At 41.5% G+C, this 17,550-nt stretch overlaps 1 protein-coding gene across 2 annotated transcripts in view; it reads right to left on the bottom strand.

Annotated features, from left to right (window-relative positions):
• Positions 1-17,550, bottom strand: part of LOC142947618 (cGMP-inhibited 3',5'-cyclic phosphodiesterase 3A-like) — a 63,877-nt gene that overhangs the window by 5,715 nt on the left and 40,612 nt on the right. For both annotated transcript variants that reach the window (XM_076089305.1, XM_076089306.1), the window contains 10 exons: positions 13,643-13,903; positions 11,209-11,366; positions 4,937-5,010; positions 4,048-4,199; positions 3,772-3,921; positions 3,403-3,514; positions 3,066-3,179; positions 2,216-2,415; positions 1,459-1,662; positions 134-295 (listed from right to left, as the gene is read on the bottom strand). In XM_076089305.1, coding sequence (XP_075945420.1) covers positions 134-295; positions 1,459-1,662; positions 2,216-2,415; positions 3,066-3,179; positions 3,403-3,514; positions 3,772-3,921; positions 4,048-4,199; positions 4,937-5,010; positions 11,209-11,366; positions 13,643-13,903 — 1,587 coding nt within the window. The remainder of the gene's footprint in view (positions 1-133; positions 296-1,458; positions 1,663-2,215; positions 2,416-3,065; positions 3,180-3,402; positions 3,515-3,771; positions 3,922-4,047; positions 4,200-4,936; positions 5,011-11,208; positions 11,367-13,642; positions 13,904-17,550) is intronic.

Raw genomic sequence — 17,550 nt, 5'->3', positions numbered from 1 at the left:
TTTACCACATCGGACAGTGTGTTATACTGAACACGTGTTCGTTTCCCTCTTCACGTAAACATGACAATAGATTGATCTCTACTTAAACAAATACAAACAAGGTCTAAGTTCCCATTGGGGACAGTTCACACACCTGTTCATAGAACTCGTTGACGATGCCCTCGGTCCATAGCAGATGCAGGTCCTTGTGCTTCAGAGGCCCGTTGATGTCAGCCAGTTTAATGCACATCTGGCAGACCAGCAACCTGTCGTTCTCATTAGACCAATCAATACCCGTGGATGGATCATCCCCCACCTAGGGGATCGACAGACAGACATTTAATATTTAACATAGTCAAATATGTTGTCAGCATTTGATATGTGGATATTGTGTTAATGTGATGCCATTAATCTGTTGTTCAAAGATTGTGTGTTCATTTTAATGTCTCGAAGGTTTATTGAGGTATTTTAATTGTACCTCCCACTCTTATTATGAGTTACATGAACAGACTTGCTCCTGATAAAGTGGAGAGGTTTTCATTACTGCTTTAAATACATTTTGACCACTCATAGTTTGTGTAAGATATAACTAAATCGGTGCACTTTTTAATTATTTACGTATTTCTACAGACGCCGTAGCTCTCAAACACATGAGCTTACCGCTTGCATTGATAACGACACGGTTTGAATTACTTTGTTATTTCTAGTTTTGCTTTATGAGCTTCAGGTCTGAAGAGTGAGCAGCAGTCTTATCATTCTCAACTAATAATTCAAGAAGCTGACGAGATCGAGTGAGAAACTTGATGGGTACTTCACAGAAAGCTAATTTGTTTCGAGGAAGAGCAGAGCGGGGTGCACTACAGCAAGAGACATTGCTGTTACTTTTGCTGCCAAGCCAGCAAGCTCAGTGCTAGCTGACAGGCCCTGGCCATCGAGCACCACCACTGTACTAATACTCAAAATGGAAAAACCTCAAATCCAAAGCCAACATTCTGTCTGCAGTTCTTGAAAAGCTGCAGGGCACTATGTGTCGTGAACTCGAGCGGAACATACTACAAGTGCTGCAATGTTCTGCACAAACAGACCTGTTCTTCGAAAACCACTGGACATTTCTCTTTCAATAAATGAGGTATGAATGTTTGAGACAAGCACCTCTCATACTTTGGACTCATACAACTGAATAATGCTGCTATAAATTAAAGTTCGTCCGGAAAATTCATCATTCAGCCTCGTTTCCAAAGACAACAAAATAAATTAAAACGTAAACATTTAGGTAAGGTATTCGTAGAGTTGAGCTATAATCCAAAACCCCCCAAATGACTTAAATCAAAGGTCAATGAACAATCCGAGAAGTTTTTAAGTTCATGACGTTGTCAACTTAACATTTTCATAGGATTTAATCACTACATTCATAAACTCTTCTGATCTAAAAGTCACATACTTGAACATTTAATGTCAAACAATTGATTGTGGAACTACCTTGGCATTGAACTCAGCTAGGAAGTCAAAGTGCTTCTTCAGATCAGTGGCCAATATGGCCTCAATGACCAGGAAACGGAAACGCTTGAACTCCCCGTGGTTCAGGTTGACGAGGAAGTTGTACTCCGGCTGCGACATGAAGAGGTTCCAGGCTGAGGCAGCGTGGTGGTTTTCCAGGACAGATCGATCATTGTAAAGCACTGCCTGCAAACACACAAACACTTTACATTTACATGTACAAGTACAGAAATGACTGTATGTGAATCCAGCATTCCTGCATATACACTAGCTAAGAGAGTGGATGATGTAGATGACTTAAATGCTTCTAGTGTGTTAGTATTGTCAAGAGGAATAGAGCCACTGCACTGCACTGCTTCCTCCTGGTTGATAAGCAATCTTTCAGTATTATGACGGTGTGTTTACCTACATTTAGGACGCATGTCTAGACAGAAGATACTCAAATCTCAACAGAACTTTACAAATCCAACACTGACATTTCCTCCTCATTACTTATCAATTTCTAAAAGCCACGGGAAGCTACTGTAACGGGTGATTGTCTGATCATGCTGTCAAAGATTGATGATTTGCGTCAGGTTTGCCAGTGCAGTTTGGCAGTGAAATAGACAAAGTGGAAGAAAATTGGCAATCAAATGATCAACTGAAAAACTGAGTGTGTAACAGTAAATTAAGCGATTAGACTTCTACTGACTTTGCTCGAAAATCAGATGTCATTTTCTTGGCTGAATAGCACGAGTACCTGTGGGGCACTGGTGGCCACGAGGAAAGCATTGGTCCGCCCAGGGTGGTCGTAGTCGTGCATTGCAGCGGCCACATAAAGGGCCATGAGCTCCAGAGCAGGTATGAGGCCTGACAGGCAGCCGTAACCATCTTCTGACACAGTGTAGGTCTTTGAAACCAGGAAGCCCATATGACTGTGTGTTATTCCACTGTCGGAGTCTAGCCGCAGGGGACCAGACAAAGAGAGGAGGTTGAAGAGCAGGGTGGCAGAATTTACACAAACACACAATGTACTTTCATGTGCACATGCCTAAATACGGACTCTGGAGCACAAACACACGCGCACACACACACACACACACACACAGTAACACACACTTGAACATTGAAATCCACTTATATGTGGATCAAAGGGATGGCCCTAGTAAGGCATACAAATGAGGTTATGGAAATATGGGTGAGAGGGAACTCTAATCTGCCTGCAATTTCATGGAGTTCTAGACTTCAAATAGTGTTTGGTACGTAACTGCAAGTGCCAAAAGCCTGAGTAAGATAGGACAAACTGTGAGTAGGATAAGAACACACACACTCCTGCAGGTTTGATGCTCCGACATTAATGAGATGGCTCACAGTGAAGCTGCAGGCAGATGGTAAAAAATAAATAAAAAGGTCTGACCTACATATAGACAGTCCTTATGATAATACATGGCTTATTAAAAGTTAGAAAACTCGACAAAAAGGTATGCAGAGCTCATATGTTCTTAATGTGACACCTTCTAACACACTTTTATTGAGTGATGGATTCACATACACACCAGCACTCCCACCAGGACATGCAAATGTCTGCATGTATGTACTAACGGACACACCTGAGTCACTGGCAGAGCCGTGGTCAGTAATGAGGCTGGGCAGACCAGGCACAGCCTGCGTGGTGAGGTACCAGACCGCATGAAGCACATCTGTGGCGTGGACCCGGTTGTGATCTGGGTCAGAAAATACATTTCAAAAAAAGTCTGTCAGATCTTCCCCACCAGGGCGCACTGTTTGGCTGCTTATGTTTCTTGTCACAACATAAAGGCTGCAAACAGTCATATGATGGTATGACATCTCCCTCTAGTGGCTGGTTTCAATGTTACAGCTGCAAACAAGACGATAAGAAAACTGAAGCAAACTCAAAAACAGGAGGAGAGAGTGGTTCAAGCTTACATGGTATGTCTCTGTAACCATTCTCAAGGGCATGGAAGTAGTTCATGAATTCATTTACAGGGATCTTGAAGGTCTCAAACAGGCCAGTGTCTTCAAAGAGCCTGTAGGAGACCTGAAAGACAGAAAGAGGGCCTGTGAACATCACAAGGCTCGGATAATCATCACATCACATTTAAGAGGGGCATAATCATTACACGCTAGTCCATCCATTTATCAATGCTAACAAACATAATGTTACTCAGCAGTTTTTATTACTTTCAAGCATTTTATTGCTGGACATTTCTCCATCATTATGCAAACAATCAACAGTTTTATTGACACTCTGGCTGACCTCTGAGCTTAATCGTTGGTGTTCTCAGATGTGCTCACCTGACTGAGGATCCGTCCACATTTCCCATTTGTCTTCTCCATCAAACTGAAGATGGGGAAGTTCCAATTATTTAGCTGACTCATCAAAGGCTCTAAGTCCTCCATAACTAACGGCTCTGGAGCCAGAATTGGTTTGTCCTGTGACAAGTGCTGAAAAGCATTGAGACAAATAGATACAATGTTAATAATGTCCCGATATGACGAGTGCGATTGCAGGTTTGTTGCGTCTTATTAACAGAGTTCTATTGTAAGAGCAGTCGTTCTGCCTCGCCTTACCTCAGGAGGTATTAGTGGGTGGAGGATGACATTCTGGGCGGGGTTTTTTCCTTCCTCTGTGTCCTCCTCTGTGTGTGCTACATCACTGCTGTCACCGTGGTTGGCTTCGTGGGTGCTGTCATAGTCTGATGACGCCACCACTTGGTCCTCCGCTAGTAAAAGACAAAAACAAAGAGATGTCACACTGCGGCCTAGAGGAAACTGATAAACTGATGCATATCGTCCGGCTTTTTGGAGTGTGTTGAATTTACTTCTCTGGTAAATCCCCTTCCTATAATCCCACTTTGTTTATAGCTGGTTATTTTCTGCAATTCTCAAACTCCCAGAGATGCTGGGTGCTCTTCTTCACAACACGTCTCAGTGACTGCTGCCACGCCTCTGACACAAAACATGTCATATAGTGTGTCCGATGGCAGAAGTGCTTTAGACTGAAGTCTGATTTTGTATCATCGGAAAAACTGGTTTATCTGCATTTTCAGCGCTGGATTTCAAACTGATGCCTTGTGACTAAGGGATTGAGACCAACATCTGATGGTCACCTTTAAATGATTATTATCTTGAAATGATATTGATTTGACATCACAACATCTAGGCTAGTCCAGTTAGGTATGGAGCACCAACATTTTAAAATAAACAGACACAAGATACATTGGAATTATTTATATTTTTCCTGTAACAACAAAAGTAATACTTGGGATGGAATTTGATTTTGAGGGTTTTATGCAGCCGTTCAGATTGGAACATACATTTTTTATTTATTTTAACATATCTACTGTATATATTTGACTCCTATATCAGCACATTGTAATGCGTGCAGGCAGTCTGAGAAGAGATAAAGTATATGTGGTAGTGGTGGTAGTGATAGGAGGGAAGAAGACTGAGAGCATACCTGACCGTGGTATCCTGTCTCCCTTGTCTATAGAACCCTCCCCATGGCTCAGTCTGATGTATGGTCTCCCACAGCTGTAGACAAGAGGGGTGTAACAGGTTAGAGATAAAGTGCATTAAAGGGAAATGTTATATTTGACGTTCCCTGTTGTAATTCTGGGGTATGAGCAGCTGGTGCTGTGTTGCATCTCAGACTACTGCATATATATGTCAGAATGAATCAATTTGAATGAGCTTTAAAGAAAAACATCTTCAACCTCAATGCTCATGAAACTACACACTGAAAAACTGCTAAATGTAAAAAAAAAAAAAAAAAAATCTGGGTCAAATGTATCTTTTTCTAAGACATATTGCATCCAAATGTGTATTAAACCATCTGCAAATCAAATGCTAGAATAAGTAATGTAGTTTTTGTAGGATGAGATCAAATTCAGAACAGATGATTATAAACCAAAAAAAACAGAAAATAATAAAATAAAACACATTGGGGGACAAATGCAGACGGGTACTGTACATGTGTGTTTGTTTGTAGAGAGCAAAATGTGCAAGCCTTTGCTGTCTGTAGCTGCGCCAAAGAATTGGGAATAACGCCATTCACTACATCTGTCTTTGATATCTAACCGGTTGGCAGAAGTTGTCAAGAAACATTTTTTAATGGGATTCCTACTGTGCTGTCCCCACATGAAACAGACGTTGTACAGATGCTCCAAGAAGAATACTCATTAATGAACATAATGGATGCACACATTAACACAATGAGATTAAACAAGCAAACCAATTCGAAACAGTTGCTGGTACTGGCGCTGTTATAAATGACTCATAAGAAATTGAGCCCACCCTCTTTGAGCTTTATGACAAATCACTTGCCTCCCGAGCTGCTCTCAACAGCTTTTCCATGTTTCTCCACCGAGGCCACTGTCAAGCTGTACATGTAGGTGTTTCCAATTAAAATACCTCTCTCTAAATGTTGTAAAACCTGCCTTTTCAGGGCAGGAAGTGCCTGCCGTTAGAGCATGGTGTCACAGGGAGCACAAAGTCCCATAGTGTGTCTATCTCCTTCTGATAAATTGTTTCTTGAACACTTTTGAGCTGTACCCACCCTGCCTAATGGCCCTGAGGCCCCAACAAAGGCAGTTCTGTTGTGTTTGCATGGCCAGGTAATCCACTGTAATGCCTAGCAGGTGTGGAATATAAAATAGTTTGATAGTTTGGCGGGCGAACAGTTAGTACATTATTGTCAGGGGGGTCTGGGCAGGTAGCAGCGCTTGGCTTAAAAGGTTTACTTTTAATGAAAGTTGAAGAACTGGCAGACACTCTTCCTATTCTGCTAATGCAGCAGAATAACCTCAGCTACTGACATTGAGCCTTCGGCACTGAATGTAAATAAGAAAGCCGGCCGCCTCCACTCGAGGAATCTGTCAGTCATGTATCGAGTGACTCTGCTTTTATCACAGTAAATCTTCTTAAGAGTAGTTACAGTGGTTAGCACTGTAGTTACAGTACTTTAACTGTCCCAGTGAGATGTACCTACAGTACCAACACAAAATGCACGTATCCTTTGTTTACGTTTCACCCGTGTCTCAAAGAAAATCATTTATTTGGCCTGATACCTTTGGGAAGACTGTAACTGCTGTCTGCAAATATGTTTGTTCGGTCAAAGAAACAACCTGCATCCACAAGACTAATAATGCAAAGGTCAAAGGTCAAAGTTGCTTTCTCGCCTCAAACATAATTTTAACAAATGTTAATGCAGCCAATGTGAATTGTCGACAGTTACGTTTTTCTCTGAAGTAGAAAACGACTCCTGTTCTCATACAAAAGCACCTTGGTATTCTCCAGAATAAACCTTCATCAAGTTAATTATCCTGCAATAGGAAATACTGTATGAATTGCAACATTGTCTGCATTTTCCATGTTGCTTATCTGAATAGTTTCGAGCCATGCAATAAGCTCCAACTGGCCTCCGCCCGCTCCCCTATCCGCTGCAGTTTACTCCAAGATTTTATACTCAACCACTCACAGCAGGTTGACAGATTACCTTTGGTTCACAGCCCAAACGGACAGTGTCCAAGCCAGGATAAACACAGCAGCCATTATTTCTGCTTCCAGTAATCTACCTCGTCTCAAGCCAGATGACGTGAAGAAGATAACAGCACAGTGGCCGGAGCTCAGGGAAATAGCAGGTATTCAATCGCCCCCCTTTTTACCGGGTCTGTGTGATAAAAAAGCCGATATTGTAGCTTTGAAGTTGATGTTATTCCATCTTAACAACGTACGTCACTGAAAGCTGACATGATGGAAAAAGGAGGGAGAAAAAAAAGAAGCCTAATGTCCTAATTAAGATTGTACAGATTTGATGATGGAGCAGAGAGAAGGCAATTGAAGCCATGTGCTCATTTTCTCCCCTCCATGTGTTCTCTCTCGCCTTCACCCAAACATTTCTGCCTCTCACTCTTCTGATGGGACTCATTACATATCATAAATTATTATTGATGGTTTGTTTGATCTGTGAATAAATTTAGATGTTACTGCGTCTTGGCCAGCTCTCGAAAAAGCATAACAAATACAGTTTAAAGTACATAAATTACAGAAAACACTCCCTACTACTTCCCAAAACGTGTGATTGTTGTGTTAAAGCCCACTTAAGAGATGATGTGTTGGCAGGTTGCCGATTGCTCATCGAACCATCACAGTTTTAACCCCAAAAACGGCAAGTGGTTGTCAGTAGGCACTGCCCTGTTTAAGTTCGTCACGGAAGCCTTAACCAGATCTCTTTTTAATTTTAGGCATCTGGAAAAGAGCCAAATGCCTAAAACAAAATGTAAATGAAGTGTTGCTCTGAAGAGAGCCCTCTCAGCTGCAGTAAACTAAACCCAGAGACTCTCTGTTCTCTCCAATTGTGTCTGTATAACCCCTGCCAAAAGAAGCAGCTGTGAAAGTGTGTCTAAGCGTGTGTGTGTGTGTGTGTTAATTGTGAGGTTGCGGTGACTGGGGAGAGGCCCAGGTGTTTGTTTATACTCACACCACCATAAGTGGCCATAGCTGGGGCCTGCTGCTGGGCCGGGCTGAGCTTTAAGACCAGGCGACAGGGCTTTGTGTACAGAAGCTGCTCAGTGTGCTTACATTTACAGAACTTGTTCAAGTATCACACTGTCAATGTGCAAACAGACCCAAACAGGTCACTGACAGACGCAATTCTTTGGAGGGCTCAAGTCACAAGACTAGACAGTGTGCAGATCATTTTTTTACTAAGCGCAGTAAACAATACAATTTTGAGCTGAAGGTTGAATATATACTGTGTAGTCAACAGACGTAGACTTTTTTTTATCAGTTTTTCTATTAATTAATCTATTCTATTACGGCAATTTAACATTAAGGTCTCAGTTGTATGCATGACACCTTGCATGTGTAATATGCAATTAATGTTTTGTTTTATTTCTCTAAATGTTTGCCTCTGCATCTCCCACGTTTTTGTTGTGTAAATACTTTAACAAGTGTGATATGTATTGATTGTTTATGAGAGAATTAAAAAAAAACAAAAAAACACTAGCTTTTTATCAACCAGCAGATACACAATGTGACAGTTATGTTGTCCACAGATAAATAATGTATATTGAAGACTCCTCCCTGACTGAAGCTGTTTTAAAAGTTTGCAACTTTGTTGAAAGTTTTCTTGAGATATTTTAACTTTATATTTAATTGTTCAGTAATATTGATAAATGATTTAAAACACAGATCTTAAGGTGAGTCGGTAGGTGAGTCTTTGTAAAAGTGCTGTATCATTAGTACACGTTTTTATTAGTATGAGGATGTCAAACGTCACCATGAGCTCTTTCTAAAGCATTTCTACAATTCAAAGAATTCGTTCTGGTAAGTTGAATACAGAGAAACGTATCTGGAAAGCTGTCTGCAGAGTGTTGAGAGATGTTAAATAATCTCACCTGAACCCCCAGAATCTGCAAGTAATGTGCTTTCTTAGTGGTCAGCAAAGAATGTACTAAGTTTGCAGGGAACATTCAGAAAGAGGACCTTCTACTGTATGTAAGCACTGTACTGCCAATAAGGTAAAAAGCCAGAAATATAACTGCACCTAATATTTGAATCCAACACTACTTGAGGGTCAGGTAAGGATCATAAACTGAGCAATAGCATGTAAGCTATACAAACTATAGTTAATAGTGCATTGAGCCAATATCCTCCTGATCTAGTGAGATGTATTCAGTCTGAAATTGACAGGTTGTATTATGCATAAATCTTCATTTATTAGAATTAAATATGTCTTAATACTAGCCTAAAATACAGTAAGCGAGAAACGAGATACATCAACTGTTGTTCTGTATGTCTGCACATACACTTCCAAACAAATGCAACCGAACAACACAAAGGCTATCATCAGTTGAAACTGTGTTGTTTGAAACCAAGCAGGCTGTTCAGCGTGTCTTTGAGCCAGGCATCAGACGTGGCTTTCTGAAGTTCTTTTCCCGTTAATAATTGAGCTCCAGCTTCAGTTTAGAGATCTGACAAAAGTTCTTTTGCAACATTTGAAAATCAAACAAACTAACTACAACACGTACACACATATACACAAACCTACACCATGTACTAGCTGTCCCAGTATTTGGCGCATGACAAGCATCCGTGGCGCTGCTTGGCAGGACAGAGACGCCCAGCAGCATCTGTATTTACAGACTAACGCTGATCTTCATCTGAGGGCTTTCATGCCGGCGACACTAACTCCACAAGGGAGAAACTGAATACGGTAGATGAAAAACGAAGAGACTCTTTCTTGTTGAGAGATGCTTAATATTTTAGAGACAGGGAGCATGTGCTGTCTGGTACTGCTTGTGCATCCACATCATAAAAACATTGTGTGCACGATAACTCATATTCAAGTACACACGATCATGCACAGCTGAACATTTTCAAGTTGAATCGCCAATGTTCTGCCCCTTTTGAAATTCATAAAAAACATGAGCTGTTCTAAGATAATCCAAACATAACGTCACAGTAATCACAAAGTAATTGTCAGGAATGCAATCTCTGCACTGATCACAGTAAATGATGCTGAAATGTTTTACTTAGTAATCATAACTACTCTAATACATTGTGTTTATTCTAGTTTCAATGCATCAATGCGATTTTTCTAACAAAACATGAAATTATTATTTGTTGTTATTTGTTACAACATGGGTTTGTCGTGTCTTGGCATCTCTACTGATTCACTGCATCTGTATTAGTCCGGTCTGAACACAATGGAGCAAGCAGGCCACATTTTCTCAGCAGCTTACGCAAAACAAAATGCAGCCGAGCATAAAGCCCAGCACAAAAATACATGCTTTCATGCACACACAAACCCATGAAAGCACACAAACGCTCATCAGTACTTACACATATTCTATCCAACGCCCCCCAACATTTATATATATATATATATATATATATATATATATATTCAAATACATTTTTAATTTACTTGAAAACACAGTCACCACTTAGAGTAACTGCTAATCACATTATAATGCATTACACAAGTGATTATAATGTATTACAACTACGGGAATTATACACTATGATCTACAATAATACACTATGATCCTGAGCATGAGCAAAATAAACGTCAGTCAACTATGTATATTGTTGTAGGGCATTATTGATATATCATAATATAAATTGCAAATATATGTAAATCTACGTGACATTTTGTGGTTGTACTGATTTATGATTTTATTGCATTACAAGTATATATAAAAAATAAAACTAAATAAAAATGATATCACATGCATACATATCTACTTCTGAACCATGATACTTGCCGGAGTCTCGTGCTGTCTTCAGCACAGCGTGCAGAGAGATTTTGTGTGTCTTAGTTATTCAGGTTAATGCGTTCGCCTGTGGGGCATATTTCCATTCTGGCTCCCATGCACACACATCCTCTTCCGAACTGCTGCGCCATTACTGTTCACTCAAGCTGTCTTTGGTATAACTACAGCCACACTGCTGGGAATAAACCTCTAAACCCTGAGAGTGATGTGTCATACTGTGCTAGCCATTGTAGGATTCCTCCTTAAAGCAATTGCACCATAGTTATGTATAACTATGGTAGAATGTTGCACAGCAGGACCTAATTAGTGTACTGAAATACAAAATAGTTTTTTCTTTTTTTCCATGTAGCTCCCTCTGGGGAGCAACTGGAGCACAAGTAAAAGTAAGTTTCTGAGGATAGGATGCTGAGAGAAGAATGAAACATCAGTTGTTCAGCTGTAGCTCAGGTACCTGCAGGTGAGTGCTTCATGGTAGGGTTTGATGCTGGCGCTGCGGTCCCTTCGGACGGGCCCAGGCTCAATGGTGGGCAGGCCTGTGGCGGAGGTGGTGGTGGTCCACGTGGAAGAGATCCTCCTCAGAAGACCAGGGTGGAGACTCCGCCTCAGACGCTGCACACACACAGGAGAATGTTCCTTTTTCTAAAAATGAATAAAATCCTCCTATTCATACCTAACTACAGGAATGAAAAAAACATGGCTCCTAAAGTACTCCCACCTGGGAGATAAGATTAATGCTCAATTGCTTCGTCTGCAGTCAAATTGATCATAGATGAAGATAAAACAAATGATGCAGCTGATAGAACAAGGAAAAATATTTCATCTGGCACCAAAACAGAATCAACACAGTAATCACTGACGGGAAGATATTGGCTGGCAGCTGTAACGATGCCTCTCACGGTACATTGTTAGATACAATGTCAGTATTGCATTGCACAGATATATTTCATCACAGGGATTCTGCCTCTCTGCTTCTTATTCTCTCCGTAAGTCTCTTTTGTCTCGTTCTCTCAGTCTCTTTCTTTAATCTGTCTCGTCTTTGCTCTTTCTCTGGGATTCCCAGTGGTCTGTGCCCTTGTGGTGCCTCCATCTGTTCGGTGCTATGCAGCAGCTTGGCACAGCAGCGCTAAACATGGCAGGCTCTCTCTCTCTCAGTCTTCTGCAGGGTGACCTAGTAAAGATCGCCTCAGAATCCTGAATGAGCCCATTCACAGCAAGGCGTCATTTACTGAGTGCGAGCACACACACTCAAACACGCCGTCGGTTTAACCGCTTTAGTGGACATTTCACTGGCTTTTTCTTGAGGCTTTACCATAACCTGTGCTGATTTCAGTTGCAGATTAACCAATTTCTGAAGGCAAATGCATAGAAAACACACACACACACACACACACACACACACACTTACAACAGAACAATGGCCAATTAGTGTATACTATATGTACACACACAGACAGCACTGACACACTTGTGCAAGCAAAAGTTAATTTAAAATGACATACCAGGGTTGTCCCCAAAACATCCTGTGTATGATGCTGTTACGATTAGAGAAACGTATTACACACATGTTCTGCACAGTACAGTGTATACTAAGACTATACTATACGTATATAAAAATATACGTATAAATCCTGATTTTGAAAGAGGAATAATGGTTCCTCGGTATGATTTTGCAGCACCGTAGATCCATTCTTTAATGAATGCCCTTCAGACGCACACCAAAAGCAAAAAAACACATCACAGAAACACACGCATCACCATCGGCAGCAGCATGGCAAAAACTAGGCCATCCTCACAAAAAAAGTCAGTGTTGAATGAGGTCTATAACTGAACTTATCCCTATAATTGTTTAGTAAAAAAAGCAAGATTGATGAAACTTCAAATATTTCATAATCAGTTCTGAATTTATTTATGTACAGTTATGTGCTTCTTCTTTTTTTGCAGCACATGCTGTCGGACAGAAAATGGGTTTTGGAAAAGTGCTTGAAAGGCATCAGTATGCACCACGATGGACATCAAACTCTTAGCCAAGAGGCAGAAAAGCAAGCGCAGGGCTTTCCACTCCTGCATTAACCACCTTCACTCCTCCTGCTATTCTCCTCCCGGGCAGTCAGAGGCTGCACGTCATCTCTGGGGAGCAGAGTCTTAATGAGGGCAGCCTCACCGGCCGCTCCACAGGCACAGTTTGTCTTAGCTACTTTTACAAATTTTAGACCGACGTAAAAAAAGAAAACACCTGTCAGCCAAATTACTGGCTTGATGGCATGGCAGCCATCGACCACACGCCAGCTTCCAAGACAGCCGGGATAGGTTCCTCAGATTAATAACTGGATCCGTAATTGTGGTGAGGTGTCCAACTTTGTTGACACATAGACGTCCCTCTTTGTAACCTTTTGAGAGATGCGTTCACCTTCATGTTGCCTCTCCCTTTTCTCGACTACACACACACACACACACACACACACACACACATACACACTGTCTGGCTCTGCACATCTGTCATGTTGACACAGCTGTAGCTATGAAAGGGAGAACAGCGCTCGGAGCAGTAGACACGCTCTATTTTTCTTCACTCAACTCTATGAAAATACGCTCCTTCATTTGATGCTAAAAGCTCTGAGAGCAGGAAGCACTCATTAGCTGAAACATGGGCTAAAAGATGAACATGTGTGTGGAGCGCAGTGTGGTGTATAAATCATTTGGCCCTAATAAAGGGAACAGCATTTCCATTATTTCTGCCGTTTCACAAAAAAAAAGTTGTATTACCACCTTTGATTAACAATTATGACTTTTGATATGTGGATGAAATATCCTCACTTTCATCTAGACTTCCTGTTACTGCATATCTTTAAAAAATCATGACACATGATCTTCATTTAGGTCTTTACCTTATGGATGGACGTCTTCTCCCCTTTCTCTGGTCCCTCCTCTGAGTCGGAGAATGTGTAGGCATCGCCGGGGCTAAGCAGTGGAGCGGGGCGCGGCCGGTGCAGCGACTGGAAGGTGAGCTGGGTGGTTAGCAGGTTGCTGACGGCCCGCAGTGAGGTGCAGGTGTTGGGGGGCAGAGAGGGGTCAGCCAGCAGGTCTGTGATTAGTCCGTGGGCTTCTCCCATCACTGCAATGTCCACCATGACAGTGGTGCCGGATGACTGTGGGGTGACGGGGAGAAAGACAAAGGAGAAATAAACATCACTGCTGCTGTGGCTAATGTGAGTCGATGCTAATTAATGGCTGGATCTGATAGTGGCTGTGTGCAGCTTCTTGGCGGCAGGTGTGAAGAGCAGGTGTGTAAACTATGTCAGCAGCTCGTGTGTGAACATAATGTGTTTAAAGGTGACATTGGCATCACTTGAGTTGTTAATTCTGCCGAAATGGAAGTCAAACTATCTACGTAAAGACGAACAGGTCTCACTCTCTCAGTGGTGGAAACTGGTGTATTTACTCAAATACTTTAATTCATTTTGGATAATTCTGAGGTATTTGTACTTTAAGTTGCACTTATTACTAGAAGATGTTGACCATAGAAACAAACCCACAAAGAAATATAACTTCACTCTACATTTTCCTTCAACTCTACAGTGTTTTGGCACCTTAAGCTCAATGTTTTTGCTTTATTGTTTTGGTTCAGTCTCACCGCTCCCATCGGCAAAAAGCTGCTATAGCTCTAACAAACCCACTGTACTATTCCTGCCCAGCGCCAAACCACCGACGGACAGAGTTAGTGACTAGCTGGTGAACATAGTGGAGCATTTAGCAGCTAAAGAGCCAGATATGTTACACTGGAGAACAAGATGGAACCACAAGGATTCAGGAATTTTTATTGGACTTGCAATAACAACTTTATCAGTATATGTGCCCAGAAAAAGCACATGGTCGTCGTTTAACCACAAGGTTCAATCCCCTGCTCCTCCTGTCTGCATGTCGAAGTGCCCTTGAGAAAGACATTGATTACTCCCTGGGTGCTTTACAGCAGCCGACTGCTCCTACATTTTCAGGATGGGTTAAATGCAGAGGTCAAATTTCATGCATGTACCTGTTTTATATGTTGATTCTAATAAAGTTTACATTTTCAAGTAAATAAAATGGCTTCAAGATTAAAGAGCAACTCAACAGCAGCTCAAACTCTGGTTTTTGCTGACTTCCAGGGGGTTTAACTTAATTCTTATCTTGCTGCAGTGATGCAGAGGTGTACTCCAGGGTGTGTCAGTGCACAGTGATGTCATTGTTAGATGAGAGTGCAATACACACTATTACACCCATTGGTAACGCTAACTGTGGTTAGATATACACACTAGCACTGCTTTTTAGCGCAGGTATTATTAAGTTGCTCTTTAAATGCACATTTATGCATCAGTGATGATAGTCAAATATCATATTATATAATAATATAATACCGATGGAGGCACTTCAGCCTGCAGAATGACTACTTTTACATTTTGCTGATAATTCTAACATACTTTTCTTTGAATGCAGAACTTGTAATGGAGTATTATTACATTGCTGTATTGCTTCTTTTACTTAATAAAGGATCTGAATACGTCTTTCACCATTAGTCATTCTTCACTACAACATATTCTATCACAGCAGAAGCTAATGCTGATACAACAAAGACTGATTTGAAAACTATTACAGTCTCTATTCAGAAATTATCTGGGGAGGCCAATTGTCCAGCAGCAAAAATGAACATTCATCAGCTTTGTCCCATTTTTATGGAGAATGCATTATAAGAGGACAATGACAGTGAGCACAGCCATCACCAAAGTGTGTCTCAATAGGGCACTTAGCTCAGGGAAAAACCAACATGGCACAAATGATACCTATAAACAATACCCAAACACAACAATATAAAAGTAGGAAAACAATAGACAATTTACTTTAGACCACTATCATAGGAGACATATTCAATCACAGTGTCAGACTGAGATCCGGCCAAGCTTTATAAAGTGTATTTTAATTGTGTTATCACACGCACATGCACACATCCATCCACTCACACATCAAAGGCTTTCATCGACACCTTATATGGCTCCTTTCAGCTCAGAGAAAGCCAAAACGTGAGGAGGAGCAGGGAGTGGTACTTCACAGCTGTAGGAGTTGACATACTTTTAGACATGTGAACAACGACATGAGGTTAACCATGTTCAGCACAGCTGTGCTATACTTAATGCTTAATGAATGGACTCGTTAGCAATGTCTCAGCTAGAGACGGCCAACAGCCCTCGTCTGTTTCTCACCGTCTGCCCTGTGATTTGAAGGCAGCAGCGTCGTTCGAGCCGGCCCTGTTTTTGCAGGGTAAAGTGAAAAGTTCACAACCAACTCTTAATTGCTGTGCCTAGAGCAGTTGAACAACCACAACTAAACACAGGTCAGTCTTGGCTGCCAACAAGTTTATCTAATAAGCTCACAAGTTCCCTTTTTCTCCAAAGAATGTTATCAGATTTTTCTCGCCCCATGTCCCATTCACTTTGACACCAGCTGCCAGGCACCCAGAATTATACTGTTTACACTGGCTCAGTGGCAAGAGGTTGACCTGAACAACACATGTGCGAGCACCTTTCATTCGTCTCGACTTGTGGGAACAGTGAAGGTTTCGCGTTTTATTTTCCTAGTTATATCAGATAAGTCACTGTATTTATGCACTTTTTCTTTTAGTCTGCAAAAGGACAAAAGCCGTGTGTTCGGCGGGTGTGAGGCCATTCCTCCACATGTGGTGATCCACACATGATAATGACACACTTATTGATAAATCTGACACATGGTCAGCACTGGGACTAAGCTAATCCCTTGTAAAGACAAGGAGACGTCCTGTGGAATGGCTGATGGAACGTTTCTGGACAGAAGGCTATTGTACCCCCCTCATCCCTCCTCTCCTCTCCACTTCTCTTCTTCTTATCCTCCCTCTCCTCTTTCCCATATTCTGCTTTAATGCATGCTGTGAGCATACGATGTAAACACCTGTCTCTCAGCTCATTTACAGGCTGATTTAGGAGTTTGCTTAAGAGAGGGTTTAAGCAGAATATAGCTGCTGGAGAACATCTGTCTGGTCAGAGCATCTCCAACCACGCATGCGGGCACACACAAACAAGTTGTGCAATTTCTAGAAACTTAACCCCTAGTTCTCACACCACAGTCAACACGAAAGTTAAGTAAAACACACGCTGCATAGACAAAGACTGACACACAAGACTGTCACTAAGCTTGACTACCTAAAAAATTGGACTGAAGTGGCCATATAGGAGGAGGGAAGGATGTGCACGGTTTGATTTTGCACTGGGGGCAAGCCACTTAATGCCCAAAGCATGACATTGAAAAATAAATTGTGGTGAAAGGCTCCAGGTGCATGAGTAGCATTTGAGATTTGGGGACACGGTGGGGATCTTGCTTCCACTGAATTTGTACTGTTCTTATTGACCTGAAAAAAATGGCAATACCTGCTCTGCTAAAACAAGCCAAGATCTAAAAGGTCATGCTGTCAAAAAACACTGTCCATCTACCTTTAAAAATGCTCCCTCGAAAGGTATCTAAAGAATGTTTGTGAGACGAGGAGCAAGATTCTTTGAGCTATCAAACAAAGCTGATTGCAAGGAAAGATTAAGAAGGTAAAGTCCCGACCATCACTGGCGCAAGTTGGTCTTGGCTGGACGATAAGTCCTGATGCTCCAAATCTTCTGCAAACTAAAAATTAAGAATCTTCAATGGACCTCCTGTAACAGATTGAATTGTGAGCAAGTTACATAATATCATAAGGTTATATAAGCACTTCCTGTCAGGTTAGATGATCGGTTTCATTCATCAG

Source organism: Anarhichas minor, unplaced genomic scaffold (genome assembly GCF_050575085.1).
Source record: "Anarhichas minor isolate MPS153535 unplaced genomic scaffold, ASM5057508v1 ptg000011l, whole genome shotgun sequence".
NCBI lineage: Eukaryota > Metazoa > Chordata > Actinopteri > Perciformes > Anarhichadidae > Anarhichas > Anarhichas minor.
The sequence above is the reverse complement of the archived record's forward strand: the minus strand, read 5'-3'. Positions and strand labels throughout refer to the sequence as shown.